This window comes from Mixophyes fleayi, chromosome 1, assembly GCF_038048845.1.
Source record: "Mixophyes fleayi isolate aMixFle1 chromosome 1, aMixFle1.hap1, whole genome shotgun sequence".
In the NCBI taxonomy this organism is placed as follows: domain Eukaryota; kingdom Metazoa; phylum Chordata; class Amphibia; order Anura; family Limnodynastidae; genus Mixophyes; species Mixophyes fleayi.
In genome coordinates, this window is record NC_134402.1 from 171,074,000 (window position 1) to 171,092,091 (window position 18,092).

General features: G+C 38.5%; 1 protein-coding gene across 1 annotated transcript in view; it reads left to right on the forward strand.

Annotated features, from left to right (window-relative positions):
- The window catches only part of LOC142106658 (neuronal acetylcholine receptor subunit alpha-7-like), a 202,156-nt gene that overhangs the window by 78,642 nt on the left and 105,422 nt on the right, over positions 1-18,092 (forward strand). Inside the window, exon 4 of the mRNA XM_075189653.1 lies at positions 7,710-7,819. Coding sequence (XP_075045754.1) covers positions 7,710-7,819 — 110 coding nt within the window. The remainder of the gene's footprint in view (positions 1-7,709; positions 7,820-18,092) is intronic.

The following is an 18,092-nucleotide window of genomic DNA, read 5'->3' on the forward strand; positions in this document are numbered from 1 at the left end:
AGCGCATTTAAAACTTTATATAGATTTAACAAGTGACAATGTATGAACTGTACAAGATAGACATCCAGATACTCAGTCCACTACTTTTAGTTTGTAGATGGTGTTAATTACACTGGACATTATGCCAATGTTACTTCCTGTCTGAATCACCCAGTGCAGAGGTCACCATTGTATGAACATTGTATCATAATTCCCTGTAAACATCTTACGTGGAGTAGACCATTGCTTTTAGCTCCAGAAAAGCCATATGGACTTATATTAGCTGGTAAATGTATCAAGCTGCAAGCTTCCGGTGGGTTTGAAAAGTGGAGATGTTGCCTATACCAACCAATCAGATTCTAGTTATCATTTATTTAGTACATTCTACAAAATGAAAGCTAGAATCTGATTGGTTGCTATAGATAACATCTCCACTTTTCAAACTCGCCGGAAACTTGCAGCTCAATACATTTACCCCTGAAACTGTAATCCACAGCAATCAACCAACCTAGTATGTTAATAATTAAGCCATACGTGATACAGCCAATCATGGTAATAATTGGCAACATTCAAAATAAGAATCAGATTGTCACTGGCTGATACATTTCTATTTCACTAACAAGTAGATATTCCAAATTTTTCTTTCACAATATTTCCCTAAGATTGGTGTGAACTTAACTTCCATCTGCCTGGCAGGTGCGGCAGATATTCATCTGATGTAGAATATGATAATAAGTACAGCTAAAAATATTTTAGAAATACACTTTACATATAATTACATAATTTGTTAATGTTTGAAACTGGGGAAAGAAGTATGATAATTACCTGATCATAAAATAATGTTTGGCAAATATTTTCAATTAGTGGAAGCTGCTACTAGAATTTATTCCTAGTTGCGTAATTTTAATGGTCTCCCATTGTTTAAAGTAAAGACCATCAGAGGTTGGTCTTGATTTGTTTGAAGGCCACAGAGTCCCTGGCCTAGGGCTGTCATTTTTTTCATCATTGTACCATACAGATGGGATGTGGGAGAGTTTGGCCAGGCAGCAACAGCAACGAAGCTGGGGGGATACTTTGAAAATAATGCAGCTAAGATCTTGCTTGTATTATAGTATTTAATGTAAGTCATATATTGAATGTTAGGGGTGTCATTATTATAACCTTCACAGGACAATAAAAATCTAATATGTCAACATTTCTCGAACAAATTGTGTTATGCCCATAGCAAACAGAGGCTTACTGTGTCTAACTCCAAAACGTCTGTTTCTTGTCACTTGTCATTTTGGTGATCTCTTTGAACGGCTATCAGATGGGAAATCATGCAGAAGCATAGTGGGGGGAATTCAATTGGCCGCGTTACTTGAAAAAGTAACGAGGCCTGTGCACTATTACCGATATTCCGATAATAATGCGTGTAAGTACCATTGTTACGGTAGTTTTATCGCCGGCTTTTTGCTTGCAGCTCTGCTAGGTTAATATTACCGTAATAACGGTAATACATTTTAAGCGGCGGTACTTCGGGGGGAATTGAATTCCCCCCTGTGTATTGGCCTTTTGGACAGCCCAAAGTTTTGGTAGAAAAATACATCCAAAATGTCTGCTTGTTGTCAAATTATTGATATTGATGACGTTGGGACAATCAAAGCTCAGTATATATTCAAGAGAATAATTGTAGACATACATGTTTGGGAAGACCCTTTGTGTAAATTCATAGTGGGAGAAATTTACTTCAAATATGTCAGTAGCCACTTGTAACACTAGGAAGGCCTTAAAATTTCATAAGTTATTGGTCATCAAAATAACTTAGTTATGTTTAATATCTATTTAATCACATACAGTAGTCCTAACCAATGCATAGATACAATTTGCACATACAATATTGCTGCTTTCTCCCAGAAGGGAGTCATTGTATATATTTACACTAATAATTTGAAATGTTCCTGGACAAAATGGCCCTAAATTGGGCATAAAAAGGATTAATAGCACATATGTTTCTGTGAGGTCACAAGGCAAGTGGGTTACAGGCAAAGAAAAGAAAGGCATACTAAATTGTCAGTTTATGTGGATCAGCCTGGTGTTGAGAAATTGTACAATACTTGTAGCCTTTCCCAGGCCACAGATTATGACAGAAAATAGGTGAATTTTGCATTTGTTATTTTATTTTTATTTTGAAGAACTGTTTGAGAATTAATATTTTTGTATGTTTGTTTTTGATTATTAATTAACTGTTATCAATAAGCATTGTGACTATTTATTGTCATATTAAATCACATTTAATAGCATTCTGTCTATGTGTTCTAAAAGTATCCATGTGTCAAATAGTCTTGGGTTTTATAATGATACATACAAGCAAGGAATTCTTGATTTACAATAATTTTGATTAAATTGTGTTATAATGACATTATGGATGGGTTGGGTAGTTGCTAAGTCAGCTCTTCGTTCAAGAGGACCAACTGTTAGTAGTGGTACTGTTTTGTTTTTAATAGTGAGTGTGAGACATTTTAGGGGTTTAAGTCATTTTAGACTGAACAGGTAGTTTGTTTTAAATAAAAATGTTTACAACCACAATAACAAATGCACTAGCTCTTGTGGGTTGTGTTATGTGTATGTGCCACAAACACGGTGTCCTACATCTAGACAACCTAGAAAAAAGTGTTACTCAGGCCTTTTTTGCCATGGAGAGCTATGTGGAATGTCTTAATGTCCTAGAAGTGATGTCTGGAGTAATGCTGCACAGAAACAAAGTGTAAGTAGGGAGTACGGTAAACAAGAAGTGGATGGTACAGGGTACTGCACACGAAAAAGTCTACTGTAAGGTTTGGAACGGATGTGTGTTAATAAAACTACACATGTACTACTATAAAATATATAGGGATAAGCAAAGGAGAAGAAAGAAGAAAAAAGATGAGGGGATGGGTGACGGTATTGTGTGAAGGAGGAGTGCTATAATACGTGAAGTGAATTTAAACTAAAGTGATACATGTATCAAATAAATATGGACTGGACAACAGAAAACCGGGACACCCATGTGAAATAGTGAAATCTTTTAAAGGTTTAGTTGCAAAAATAATAATAAAAATCATATTTCCTAATTACCATATCAAATTTCCATTCTTTTTTATTTGTTAATTACCAAATCTACTGAAGACAAATTGACTTATAAATTAAGTATTTAAATGTTTAAATCATGTTTAAATCTTCAAGTTATTAAGTTAACAATGAGTTGGATTTCACTGTCAATATTTTCAAAATAATTAGAAATTTAGAACCTCTTCCAACACACCCATTAGATGGCTGGCCAGGGTTGTCTTTGTTTTTATATAAAATTGTATCCAAATCTATCCAGTGGAAGGCTCAGAACAGGCTCCCAAGGTCAAAGTTCTGCCCAATGGGAGGTCCGACGGGACCCTAACCCTCTTAAAACCTGCCCAGGATCGAACTGGACAACCTCGCATTGGCTTCAACCCAATCTGTGCAGGGGTATCCAAATGCAAAGAAATCAAATCCATCCAGTGGAGGGCCCATAACAGGCTCCCCAGGTCAAGGTTCTGGCCAGCATACACCAACAGGAGGTCTTACTGAGACCTACAACCCCTAGTATGTCTTCTGGGATCTAATGTTAAAAGTCTTTCAAAATTTCCGTCCAGATCCATCCAATGAAAGGCTCAGAACAGGCTCCACAGGTCAAAGTTCTGGCCTGTGTACGCCAACAAGAGGTCCTAACTTCCTTAAAATCTGTCTGGGATCCAACTGGACCACCTCACGTTGGTTTCATCCAAATCGGTGCAGGGGTGTCGAAGATATTCGTCTACAAACAAACATGACCTTTGTCCTTCTTAAATGGATAGTTGAGAGGTACAATACTGTGCAAAAATTTTAGGCAGGTGTAGAAAAAAATGCTGCCTGGGATTACATGAAGAGACAGAAAGATTTGAGCAAGCCTACATTCACAGAAGATCTGTGGTTAGTTCTCAAAGATGTTTGAAACAACCGCCCTGCCTAGTTCCTTCAAAACTGTGTGCAAGTGGTCATAGAAAAATTTATGCTGTTTTGAAGGCTATGGGGCATATTCAATTGTTTGCGTTGCTGTCAAAAGTAACGCACCCCATGCACTCTTACCATCATTACGGTAATAGTGCACGTAAATACCATTATTACCGTACATTTCTCACTGGATTTCAGCTCGCGGCTCAGGGAGCTTGGATACAGATTGGTAGCAAGGGTCCGGTGTGCTCTGATGTTATGGCACTGCTTCCTGAGATGTATGGTTTTCTTACAGCCATTGCACTGTTTCTATTCAATGGAGGCACTGGTGGTATCTGATAGCTGCCAGGGACAGGACAAAGTAGTTGGCTAGAAGTACCCAGATGTCAGCATACATGTTTGGGGTGAGAAGAGTAATTTAAGGATGCTATCCTGTTCCTATAGTAGTCTGGGGCCAGCTGCTGCCAGTCTGGCATTTCCACCAATATGACCAGAACAACCATTGATTAAGGTCAATAGCCATTAACCTTTAAAGGCCTGCTCATTTTAAATGTAGCTTAATGTCCTTCAAATCTAATATGACCCTCATGTGCCTTATCTCGTGTTCCCACTGGAATGAATCCTAATTTCTTGAGAACTTCTCATGGGTGCAAGAAATTAACTAGGATCAATCATTTTTTTTAACAGGAAAATCCCCTTCTACTGTAGAGCCCTTTGCTCAAAAATACTCCACCACCACATCATAGTTTTTGTTGATTTATTCAGGTTCTATAAAGACTATATACTGTTTAATCAGTCTACATATTCACATATAGAATTTTAACATTTGCTCGTCCACAGAACAGAACACTCTTATATTTATATTCTGTCTTTAATGATCGTCCTCCTGATACAATATTCCAGTATGTTCTACAATGGGAACAAGATTTTTCACCCAGCTATTTGTACAACATCTTCCTTACTTGAGACCCAAAATTTTTCTGAGTTTTTTGTGATGTGATTTTAGGGGGCCCATAATGATCCAGACTTAGTGGATATGCCCAGTAGTTAGGATTATGAAAAAAAATCCTTTACAACCCAAATTTATGCTCTTTGGTAAGATTTCCTAGATTATGGCCCTTAATAAATTAGTGCAATTTACACTTATGACCATGAGTATACATATCATTAATCAATGAAAACACCTATCTTATCCTACAAATAACACACAAGTCAAATTAAATTTACTAAGCTAAACAAATTTTAGGGGGTACATGTGTCCATAGTTAACAACATACAAGAGGCAGTGCTAACAAATTCCATCCTTGCCACATCCTTGAATCGGGAATGCACTCAGAATAATAACCACAATTTGCCACTCTCTTTGCATGAGTAATTGTTATATTTTTTTTTTACATTATCATTGTTTCATCTTTTAATTTTCTATTCTGTTATCTTTAGTTCTGCTCATCATTAATTTTGGTCATGTTAAAATATTTTTCTTGATATATGTTAATGTAATATTACCAGCACATTTTCAATAAGGCTATTTGAAAATAAAAATATAGAAAAAATCCCTTTTTTGTGTTGCTCAAACAAATTACAGGTACATTTAATATTTTATTATGTCATCAAAGTCAGACATCTCTATACTAAGAAATACAATATTACAGGGTTTTTCCATTTTATTTATGAACTTTACTAAATCCTCTGGTTTTCCAATATTATTAGTACTGTGGTGGCCAAGATAGCAGCTGCTCTAATTGGTAAATGTATTATCCAACACCACAGGTTTTGCCTATAATTAAATTGCCGTGTTAAATTCAGGCGGCAAATATCACAGAAGATAGACGATTTTGCAACACCATAGGATAATATTTACCCCTCAGACTTTAAATTATAGCCATTGCAATTTGCAAAGGTGATTATATATATGTGCCCGGACCCTGCTAAATTTAATGGTTTTGGTAATGGGGAAGAAAGAAGATTTAGTACATTTTTTAAATAAAGTGTGAACCCCCTTATTTTCCATTTTGTACACTTATACCCCATTCATTCTGCACCAAAATCCTGGGTTTTTCCCGGGTCGAGCTCAAACGACCCAGGTCTTGGTGCAGTATGAATGGTACAAGTCAAAAATCCCGGGTCTAAAAACCAGGGTCTTCAACCCGGGATTTATCGAGGGGTAATTCCCGGGTCGGACCCGGGATGCCTGCACTATGGATGGAAAAACCCGGGTTTTTCAACCCGGGTTGCACAGAAAACAAGATGATTGGCTGTCTGCCTGTCAGTGAATCATGAAGAACTGTGGGACAATGGTGAGGGGTTTTATAGTACAGATCTGTGTGCAGCATATCTCACAGTGATTCTACTGTGCTGTGTACATACATTTTTTGGAACTGAAGGTGACCTCTCAGTTTTCTTTATTCTTTATTAAAAGGGGAAAGAGTAAAATGTAGTAATTGGGTTTGGATTGTGAGAAAATTAAGAACATCAACCAGAATAGAGCTACAAGTACACTAAATTTAGAATATAAGTAGTATATAAAGGTCATCAACAATTAAAGGTCATTTAGCCAGTCCCTGCAGCTGTATAATGCTCATTCTTCAGCCACAGAGGGGTCACAAAGAAGAAAGCTCAATGTACATGTCAAGTTGCTGCCTCGTTTTATTACCATAGAGTAAAATTAAATTTTAAGCACCAATAGTTATTATCCCTGCACCTTTAAATCACAATATCTTGGTACACACCTTCTTACCATACCTTTTTGTAAATATTGTGCATGAATCCGAATGATAAGTTCAGTCGCTGAGTGATGATGAAAGGTACTTAGATCCCAAATACTACACACATTATTATATTGATTGCATGAATCATCACATCCCCAGATTATGAGACATATAAATGCTGTGTTCCAGCATTAACCAGTCACCTTTCAATGACATCACCATTTTTCAGCCAATGAAAACTGCTCTAGTGATGACTCCACAAATTGCCAGGGCACAGACTTGTGCAGTATGAATGGGGTCAACCCGGGAAATTCCCGGGTCCGAGGTGCAGTATGAATGGTGTTTCTGAGCTGGGACGCTCCGAGACCCTGCAAAAACCCGGCTTCAAAAACCCGGGATATTGCAGGGGCGGCAGTATGAAAGTGGTATAAATATGTTATTCATGGTTTAACCAACACAAAACAAAAATATGAACATTAACTTTGTTAGTATAGTATAGTTATAGTATAGTTAGTATAGTAGGGATTTTAGACTGTAAGCTCCAATGGGGCAGGGACTGATGTGAATGAGTTCTCTGTACAGCGCTGCGGAATTAGTGGCGCTATATAAATAAATGATGATGATGATGATGATGATAGTAAGGTATGCAAGGAAGCTGCCTGTATTACATACTGTGATTTGGATCCACAATTGCAGGAAAGTGACAGCGGGTCAAAATTTTTTGAGATCAGCCTGATTTCAATGGGATTCCATATGCATTGTGTGTATGTGGCCCATAGAGAACTATTATCACATTTTTTTCCAACTGATTCCATGTGATTTTAACCTGTCAGCCACATGCAAGCTGTTATGGAGCAATTCAGCCAAGTGCTACAAGCAGGTTATGTTCCACAGGTGTATGAGAAATAATAAGTTCATAAGATCATCTTCCATCTCTAAGATAGCAGATGTGATATTAAAAGAGGAATTATTATCAATAAATAACAATTGGGGTGACAATACACAAAAATAACCAATATCATATTATTTATTCACCAGTACTGGAATGACTACTACTTGACTTGGGACCAGTCAGAATTTCCTGGCGTAAACACCCTTCGTTTTCCTTCTGATCAAGTATGGGTGCCTGATATACTGTTATACAACAGGTAAAGTGCATAACTATAATTATATATTCTTTTCATAATAAGAAAAACTGAACTACAGATGGAACATGGCACTATTTAATTTGCAACATAGGGTTGAGGACCTGAAGTGTTGCAAAATAACACATTTTATGTAGCATATATTTAATATTAAACATACACAGTAATGTTCAATAGGAACTGGACTATGGTTTACGTGATATCAGAGTGAAATGAGGTCACAATTTTCATGTTTTAATTCTATCAAGCATGGTGGCACAGTGGTTAGCATTGCTGTCTCACAGTGATTGGGCTGTGGGTTCATTTCCGACTAGGGCACTATGTGTGTGGAGTTTGTGGGGCTCATGTAGAGTTAGACGTACATTTGTTTTTAGTTATATATGAATTTCTGTACTGTGCATGTATTTTAAAAAAGGTACAGGGGATGAAAGGGTGGGCAAGTGTAGCCCAGTATAGTGAGATTGTGTTCCCATAATTGTGACATGGATGCATCAGCAGATATACCTTTGAGGAGACATATATCTTGAGAGCTGGAGGACTTCTGCAACGATATGCAATGATGACAATCCACAGCACTAGCTAGGCACTTCAACTTGACAGATTGCGAATTGACATCTAGAGCTGATATTACTTAAAACATTAGTATCACGACCATATTAACTTATGTTGCAGCAATCTATTTGCATTACTTAACTCACATTTCCATTTTAACTACTGCAGGAAAGAAGATTCCCATTTCCCCTTTAAAGACAAAAATGTGTTATTAAAATTAATGTAATGTTAATTTAATATAAAGAATTAGTATTTGTATTCATTTAAAAATGCAACTTTTGCATTGATTAACTTCTCTTGTGTATATGACTTCACATTTATACTACAGTATTCTATTGTGTACAAATAGGGTAATGCTACACTTTTACTGCTAGATGCATGACAAGATATAACATATGCACTTAAATGCACTTTTTCATTGCGTGTGTCTTTTCCTGGGCAAATGCATCCAACTCTACATGAGCCTCTTAGACTGTAAGCTCCTATGGTGCAGGTACTGATGCACATAATTAAATATTTTCTGTAAAGCCTACATAATATGTGCTTAATAACTTAAGTAGAGGTTAATGATAATACCTTTACCCAAGCTTTACCTTTTGATGATCATATCAAATTTGGGGTATTCACCCTGCTCTTTTAAAAAACAAGACAAAAAACCCCCAAAGTACTTCAACTAAACATATTTGTTCACTGCCGTTGCTCTATATCCATTTGTTTTTTTAGTATATTTTTATATACAATGTATGTATGTGTATATTCTAACAAGGGGATGCATTTAGCAGGCAAATTGCAGAGAAAACATACAAGCAGCAATTAACCTAGTTTAAAGATAAGATTTATGTGTGACAAATAGTTTAAAGTTTTGTTTAATTTAGATAGTTTGAAATGTCCTTCCCCACAGCAAACAGACAGGGTGTGTATGTGTCAGGGCAAACAGAACCACTGATGGACGTTTTCTCTTAAAGGGAAGGTGGGTGTGTCACCTGCCCATCAAGCTAGGGCTGTCGGAGGAGTGTTATATATAAAACCTTGCTTGTTTCAACGTTCAGGGAAACCAACAATGTTACAGACGTACTGAAGTTGGCTGGTCTTTGTCTAGCTAGCGGTTAGGGTCTCTATCTGAATGGTGTCAAATACATTTACCATCCTGACATTTAAACTGCATAAAAAGGAAGAAGTTGCTCACATTTGTTTCAGCAGCAGTGGGCACCTGCCACTATATATATATATATATATATATATATATATATATATATATATATTATAGAGAGAGAGAGAGAGGGGGACATCCCTCAGTCTGTGTCCTGCTTCTTGGTCTCCTGCTCTGGTTTGGGACCTGGCCTATCTCTGAATTGGGGTTGATGTCACTCTCAAAGATAGAAGCCGAGCAGTCAACATTCACAACATACAGTATAAGCGAGACCACACACTTTTTGCAGATCTCTAGACAGATGGTCAATACTACTTGCGACTAGAAAATTTGAGCTGTCATTTAAATATTCATTTAAAATGGTATTGCTAATTGATGAGATATTTGTTCATGCTTGATAAATGTATTAAATTAATGTGATGAAATGTTGCTGTGCTTATCATTTGGGGTTCAGGATGGTCGGCAGTATGACCGGGATGGCTTTCACATCACATTAGATCATTTCTCTAGCCTATTATTCACAGCACAAGGTTTGTGGCAATTGTAATTTGGATGCATATAAAATTTGGCACCATCACAAATGATTAAATTCATTTCAGTATTTATGCTGGAAACGAAGGTCACAGTGATATTCTACATCTGCACAGCAGAGATTATTTATCTAAGAAATCTATGTCAAGCAAACTCCATTTCAAGTATTTTGAATTGTGGCTTTACAGACGTACTGACCATGAACAAGTGGACTTAAACATTTATGTATAATCTTACAATGGTTTTACTTGTCCATGTTTTAATTCTGGTAAATTACCGTATGTAATACTAGTGTGTTCTGGTGAAAATTGGTAAATATGATTTTAATCAAGTTATTGTAAAAGGGTTAATTCATACAAGGCCATAAATAGCTGCTATTACAAATGGCACACTGATAACACTCTAAGGGGGAGATTCAATCACTGGCGGTGTGGCTTGCAGACACCACGCTGCGCATATTGCCAGCAAATGCAGGAGGAATTTCTGCTAATTTTTCAAAAATGAGCGGAGATTCCAGCCATAACGTCAACGCAAGATGTTTACACAGACGTTCCGGAGACACTTCGCACCAAATTAAATCTCCCCAAGTATAGTATATTTATGAGACAGTGTGGTTTAAGATATACATCATAACTGTGTGTGTGTGGTAAGGTTATTTTATCCATGCTTGGTTTTTAAAAGGTGTATGTTATAGAGAGAAGAAGGGGAGTAGCCTGATCAAATTCTGACATTACTTTATATTTTATCCAGCTGATGAAAGATCATTGTTAATTATTAATTATGTTTCTTGTGTGAGTTTTTACTGGTATAAATGGATATTATTATTTGCAGTATATTATATGATATGTTTTATTATTTTTAATGAATAAATTATGTATTATTTAAATAAGTAGTAAGTACTATATAAACACAATTCTGAATCAGGAATATATTATGCATGTTTTAGGTTTTTCTATATTTTGTGTTTTTTTTTAATGTAAAGATATGATAATGGTCTTTTCCATAGTTATGCTAAAAAGTAACAACAAGCAGTCCAGCATCAGCCACCTCACTTCTCTCAGCTAGATCCCCACACCTGCAATCTACACCCACAACACCATCAATATCCTCACTAGTGATCGGAGTTAGTCCTGCATCCAAGTTCCTAAGGCTAGATGACTCCTCCCCTATCCAGGACTCCTCAGAAGAATCCTTGTGTGTTAGGACCACTGCTGCTGCTGGGGGTGGATCTTCAACCCAGAAGCAGAACAAGAAGAACACTACTAGTGGTTTACAACAATTGACTGTTAAACAATCCTTTGCAATAGGAAGCAAGTATGAAAACTGTCACCCAGTCGCAAAGTGGATCACAGACGCCAGTGTCGGACTGGCCCACAGGACTACCGGAAAAATCACCGGTAGGCCCCTCTGCCTTACGGCCACACCCCCTTCTAGAAGTGGGCGGAGCCCATTCAGCTCACATGTTCGGTATCCCTGCTGCCCTCCCCGGCATCCCTGCTGCTGTGTGTACAGAGTTCTTCTCGTCTGCTTGTTATAAACCTTTGTAATCATTCTCACTGCCGGCCTGGTGTGGAGAGTTCCCCAATCACCATCCTGATATCACCCGTGTTACACGCAGTACGTGTGCCCAGATCCTGCCAGCGTGTTAGACAGAGGAGCGTGTGCCTGCAGGGAGACCAGGTCCAGGAATTCTTGTCAGATATTTCCAGATAAGGTTTGACCACAGGGAACAGTTCCCCCTACGCACATCAGACTTCTTGTCAGTAAGTGTGTTACACACAAACTCTGAGCGTGAGCGGAATAATAAAGGGAATACTCGTAGAATATTTAACTTAAACCAGGAATTAATGAATGGCTGCTGAACATACGTATCCTGTCATCCAGCCGGCAACCACGTTCTGGATCAAAGGGGGGGTCAGCTCACCTGGTGATCGGCGTCCCTGCTGCTACAGATGACTGGCTGCAGTCATCTTTCAAATGCGATCGCAGCTGCGATCATGTGACCTGCCCCCTCCTCCTCCTGTCAGCTGACTGTCTTATGCTCCCGCCGCCGCTGAAGGACTAAGGAGCAGAGGCTGCATCAATCAAAATATGGGTAAGTAGATTTTCTTATTTTTATTTAATATTATTGGATATGTCTTTTAATTTCCTCCAAATTCCAGGACTTTTACTTGACACAGAATTATCTTATATATATATATATCCTCCATCTGTTCTCTAGCTACTGGGTAAGCAGAGGCTTACTGCAGAGAATATATATATATATATATATATATATATATATATATATATATATATATTAGTGTGTGTGCGAATTGAGAGAGCACTATTCCATGGCATATGTGAATTGGGGGGCACTATTGAGGGTATAATTTGAATTGGGGACACTATTGTGGGCATAATATGAATTGGGGACAGTATTACGTGGCATATGTGAATTTCGGGTACTGCTGTGTGGCATAACATTGTTTGGGGCACTTCTGTGTGGAGTAACATTGTTTGGGGCACTACTGTGTGGCATAATATTGTTTTGGGGGCACTACTATGTGGCATAGGGGGGTTGCCTATCTATACTAAACTATTGTGAGGGGGGCTGCCTATGCTAAACTATAATTAGAGGGGGCTGCCTTTGCTAAACTATAGGGAGGGGGGCTGTACAGAGAACACTATAGGGAGGGGGTGATGGGACCTTTAATGCTGGGGTGGTTTGGGTCTATAATTGAATGTAGGGCTGAGTGTGGGGAGGAGGGCTATCTATTAAATGTGAATATTAATATTTAATGTGGGAAATGGATGTATTAAACGTAAATGCTATTAATTTCTTGCTGGCGCTGTTTGGAGGGAGGGTAATAGGTTTATTTATTAAATGGGAATAGTATTAATTTAATGTTGGGGTCGGTTGGAGGGAAATAGATCTATTTATCAAATGTGAGTACTATTACTTTAATGTTGGGGCTGGAGAGAGGCCTATTTATTAAATGTGGGTGCTGTTGATTTAATAGCGGGGATGGTTGGTGTTTTCTAAATGTATCCATTTTTTTTCCAAATAGGACCCTCAACATTCCAGGATACAGACAAGCCGCAACTAAAGAAACCAGAAGGCACAGGTGGTAAAAGTGACAACAACAGGTAGGACAGTCTGTCAAATGTTCTGAGTCTAGTGCAAGCTTAGCTAACCTGTGGCACTCCAAGTGTTGTGAAACTACAAGTTCCAGCATACCCTTCCAGCAATAAGCTGCTATATATTGGCAAAGCATGCTGGGGCTTGTAGTTTCACAACACCTGGAGTGCCACAGGTTAGCCAAGCCTGGTTTACTGGAACAATCCCAATTTTTGGTGACTGTTCTACCCAATCTAAGGGGCAGGTCAAGACTGTGTACTCTATAAACACACTGCATTCTTTATATACTATACTATGGTACTAGCTGTCCTTCATGAGCTGACCACTCCCCCTCTAGTGTCTGGTCCCGCCTCTATGATAGCCGGCCACACCCCCACTGGTGGGCCCCTAGCTTTGCAGTCCCCCGGTGGGCCCTTCATGCCCCAGTCCGACACTGACAGACGCCATGGTGGCTATGCTAGTATTAGATCTGCATCCAATATCCACTATTAATGCAGCTGACTTTAGACAGTTACTTGAGGTCTTCTGTCCCCGTTACCAAATTCCATCACGACACAATTTTACTAGAAAAGCTATTCCTTACCACTACCAGAAGGTTCGTAAAAATGTAATCATTGAGCTGCAAAATGCCATTCTACCCACTGTACACTTAACCACAGATATGTGGACAAACGGAACTGGGCAAACTAAAGATTATATGATTGTGACAGCCAACTGGGTTGGTGATTCGCCTTCACCAGCAGGGACAGCAACAGCATGTACCCAAGAATGTCGCAGTTTTCAGAGGCAGGATACTCTGTGTATCATCTGCTTCACTAAGAGGCATATTATTATTATTATTATTATTAGTAGTAGTAGTAGTAGTAGTAGTAGTAGTAGTAGTAGTAGTAGTAGTAGTATCGTAGATTTGAAAGGCACCACAGTGCTCCACAGCGCCGTACAGTAGGGAAGTCAAGGAAATACATAAAACAAGACATATGTGAAACAAAAATAGACAAGGCAGACAACATGAATGGAGGCATGAAAACAAAGGGTATGGAGGACCCTGCTCATTAGAGAGCTTACATTCTAAAGGGAAGAGGGCACAGCTGAAACAAGACCAGCGAGTGTGGCTCAGAGTGGAGATTGGGATAGTTGCGAGGGTTCATTAGTGTGAATAGTGTTATCGAGGATAAGATCACCTCTAAAAAAGAGATGGGTTTTCAAAGAGCATCTAAAGATTTAAAGCCTGTGGGAAAATCTGATTGAGCGTGGTAGGGAATTCAATATTTAGAGAGCAGCATGGGAGAAGTCTTGAAGGCGTGAGTGAGAGGTGGTTATCAGAGACGAGACAAGGCACAGGGCAGAGGTAATACCGCTGACAACCTGTTTGAAAAAGTAAGGGATGTCATTGCAACATGGCTTATCCGGCTTGGACTCTCCTGAGGATATGTGGTTTCTGATAACACCACCAATATTGTTAGAGCATTACAGTGGAGGGGGGGGGGGAATTTCCATCACATTCCCTGTTTTGCTCACACAATCAACTTGGTGGTACAGAACTTTTAAAAAAAAGGACAATGACATGCAGGAGATGCTGTCTGTGTCCCAAAATACTTAGGGTCATTTTCGGGATTCTGCAACAGCATGTAGGAGAATGCAGCAGCTGCTAGAAGAATATAATTTAGGGGGAATGTACTTTAGTACAGCGCAGTGGAGAATACTTTCCGTGTTGTGCAAGATGCTGAAACCAACTCGAAGTAGTCATCTGTGAATAGAGTGCAGATACTGTTAGCTTGAGTCAAGTGATTCCCCTAATTAGACTTTGGAAAAGCAGCAAGAAATTGAAGGAAGAAATAAAACAAAGCAATTCCGCTAATTATGTTGGACTTGTAGATTAAGTACTTTATTCGCTTCGACGGGATCCTCTATGGCACTGTAGAATGTCACTGGAGACTTTTAAGAACGATGACTTGCCTATTATTACAATTTCTGTTTCAGCACTGAACCCTGCCACCTCTCCTGTTTCTGAGTGAGCTATGGGTACAGTAAAATGTAACTGCAGATTTAGAAGCCCAAGCCTGCCAGCCCTAGTATTTCTATTTCAGCAATGACAATTAGCAATGGAGCAATGGAGCTCTCCTCTTTGTTCTTTACCTATATAACACCATACAATTTGACTGCAAATTTAGAAGAACGAGCCTGCCAGCCGTACAATTTCCATTTCAGCAATGACAATTAGCAATGGAGCAATGGAGCTCTTCTCTTTATCTGTTACCTATATAACACCGTACAATTTGACTGCAAATTTAGAAGAACGAGCCTGCCAGCCCTATAATTTCTATTTCAGCGATGACAATTAGCAATGAAGCAATGGAGCTCTTTGCGTGTAACCTATATAACACTGTACAATTTGACTGAAAATTTAGATGACTGAGCCTGCCAGCCCTATTATTTATATTTAAGCAATGACAATTAGCAATAGAGCAATGGAACTCTCCTCTTTGTGTGTTACTTATATAGCACCGTACTATTTGACTGCAAATTCAGAAGACCAAGCCTGCCAGCCCTAGTATTTCAATTTCAGCAATCACAATTAGCAATGAAGCAATGGAACTCTCCTCTTTGTATGATACCTATATAACACAGTAAAATGTCACTGCAGATTTAGAAGAACAAGCCTGCCAGCCCTGTTTCTATTTCAGCAATGACAATCAGCAATAGAGCAATAAAGCTCTCCTGAATGTCACTGGAGACTTTGAAGAACACTGCTACCCCTCCTCCTTCTTTTCTACCTAAGACGCTGCCCAACTGCACTAGAGACTGCCAAGAACTGTGCTACCCCATCTGTGTCCCTCTGTGAAATTGCGCTGGATCGCTGTGGAGTGTGGTACTTATCGAATCCAAAACTCATGAGATCTGATGATGTAACAGTGGCGTTTTGCCTCGTTTTCAATTCCGAGGGCGCGCGAAAGTATCGAGCCGCCTCGGATGCACTGCTGTTGGTGTAGTGGTCTGTAATGTGTGTAAGAAATGATGCTGCTCAAGAAAGTAAGGGGATTCCCTCACCCTAATGAACAATAGCAGTTATATAAACAAATCCTGGCGCTTAAATGAGAGGTAGCAAGAGAATGTGTGAGAGTAATTCATCGTGAAGACGGTGTTGATACACACATATAGAAAATCAGAGGATCTATACAAGAGACAGAGAGACATTTGTATATGAAAATAGGGTTTATATGAATTGCATATTCTATTGACAGGGAATATTTTGCATCAGTATACAGTAATACATGCAGAGAATATATCCATTGCCAAATGTTATAGTAAAGAATATTTAAAAACAATTATATATAGTATGTTAAACGACCTGTATTTACGCCATAATTGCGCACGCTATCTTCTTATTCTATTTCTATATACGCTCGTTACATTACCATACGCATTTACACTTTCCCTCTTATGACACATCTACTTCAATCCTTTAAACCTAATTTATTGTATCACAAAGATTTCTATTTATAATATCTCCTGTATCAAGACATTATAAATTCATAACCTCAACACAGATATATATTAATGAAATAGAATCTTTACTTGTACAATAATGTAATAATATAATTTTGATAGCATAATCTTACACACGGTACATATAATAGATGGCATTCTGTGTGTAGGTACAATATCTTATTAATGTCTTGCTAATTATACATGTGTGTGTATGTGATGTATCTCAGACCATAATGAAACTTCTTCTTACAATGCAAAGTCACCATCCAAAATGGCTTGCTTACAATGCTTTGTTACAAGCACATGTTGGCTCAAAGGCCTAACTTACTAACAATGTAAAGTCAGCAACATGCCCTTAACTCATTACAACCAGTATTAGCCAGTCCACCACAAATAGCTCTCTATTCAGCAGTTATCACACAATGTCCACTAATATTTCTTGTCTAACAGGGGAGGAGATATCTACAAACTTCCCAGCAACATCCAAATAAGTCATTCCATCTTATCACACATAGGTTTAACTAGTAGCCATTACACACATAGGGAGGAGGGGATGAGACACCAGCCAGACAAGCTACCAAATACAGTCAGTATTAAAATCACAAACCGAACTTCAATATATATTTACAGTGTTACACAATACAGTATAAGAACAGTGCAGATGCAATGCAAATATAGACTGTTTAGTGCTATGCTTCTTTGAAAATTTCGGGCATGATACATATACTTCCCAGGTGTGTTGAGGATAATAAAGGTAGAATTATTAGTACACAGCAGAAATGGGATAGAGGTTACATTTTAGTTCTTTGTAAGGAATGAGTAGTACAGTGTTGGCTAACCTGTGACACTCCAGGTGTTGTGAAACTACAAGTCCCAGCATGCTTTGCCAATATATAGCAGCTTATAGCTGGAAGGGTATGCTGGGACTTGTAGTTTCATAACACCTGGAGTGTCACAGGTTAGCCAACACTGGAGTAGTATCATTCATAAATATTCTTGGCTCTCTGTTTTTTATATACAGTCAAGTCCAAGATGTGCTTTAACTGCAGACTTTCAGCTTTAATTTGAGGGTATTTACATCCAAATCAGGTGAACAGTGTAGGAAGTACAACGGTTTCTATATGTGCCTCCCACTTTTTAAGGGACCAAAAGTAATGGGACAAACTAAACAATCCTACATCAAACTTTCACTTTTTAATACTTTGTTGCAAATCCTTTGCAGTCAATTACAGCCTGAAGTCTGGAACGCATAGACATCACCAGACGCTGGGTTTCATCCCTGGTGATGCTCTGCCAGGCCTCTACTGCAAAGTTCCTGCTTGTTCTTGGGATATTTTCCCTTCAGTTTTGTCTTCATCAAGTGAAATACATGCTCAATCGGATTCAGGTCAGGTGATTGACCTGGCCATTGCATAACATTCCACTTGTTAGCC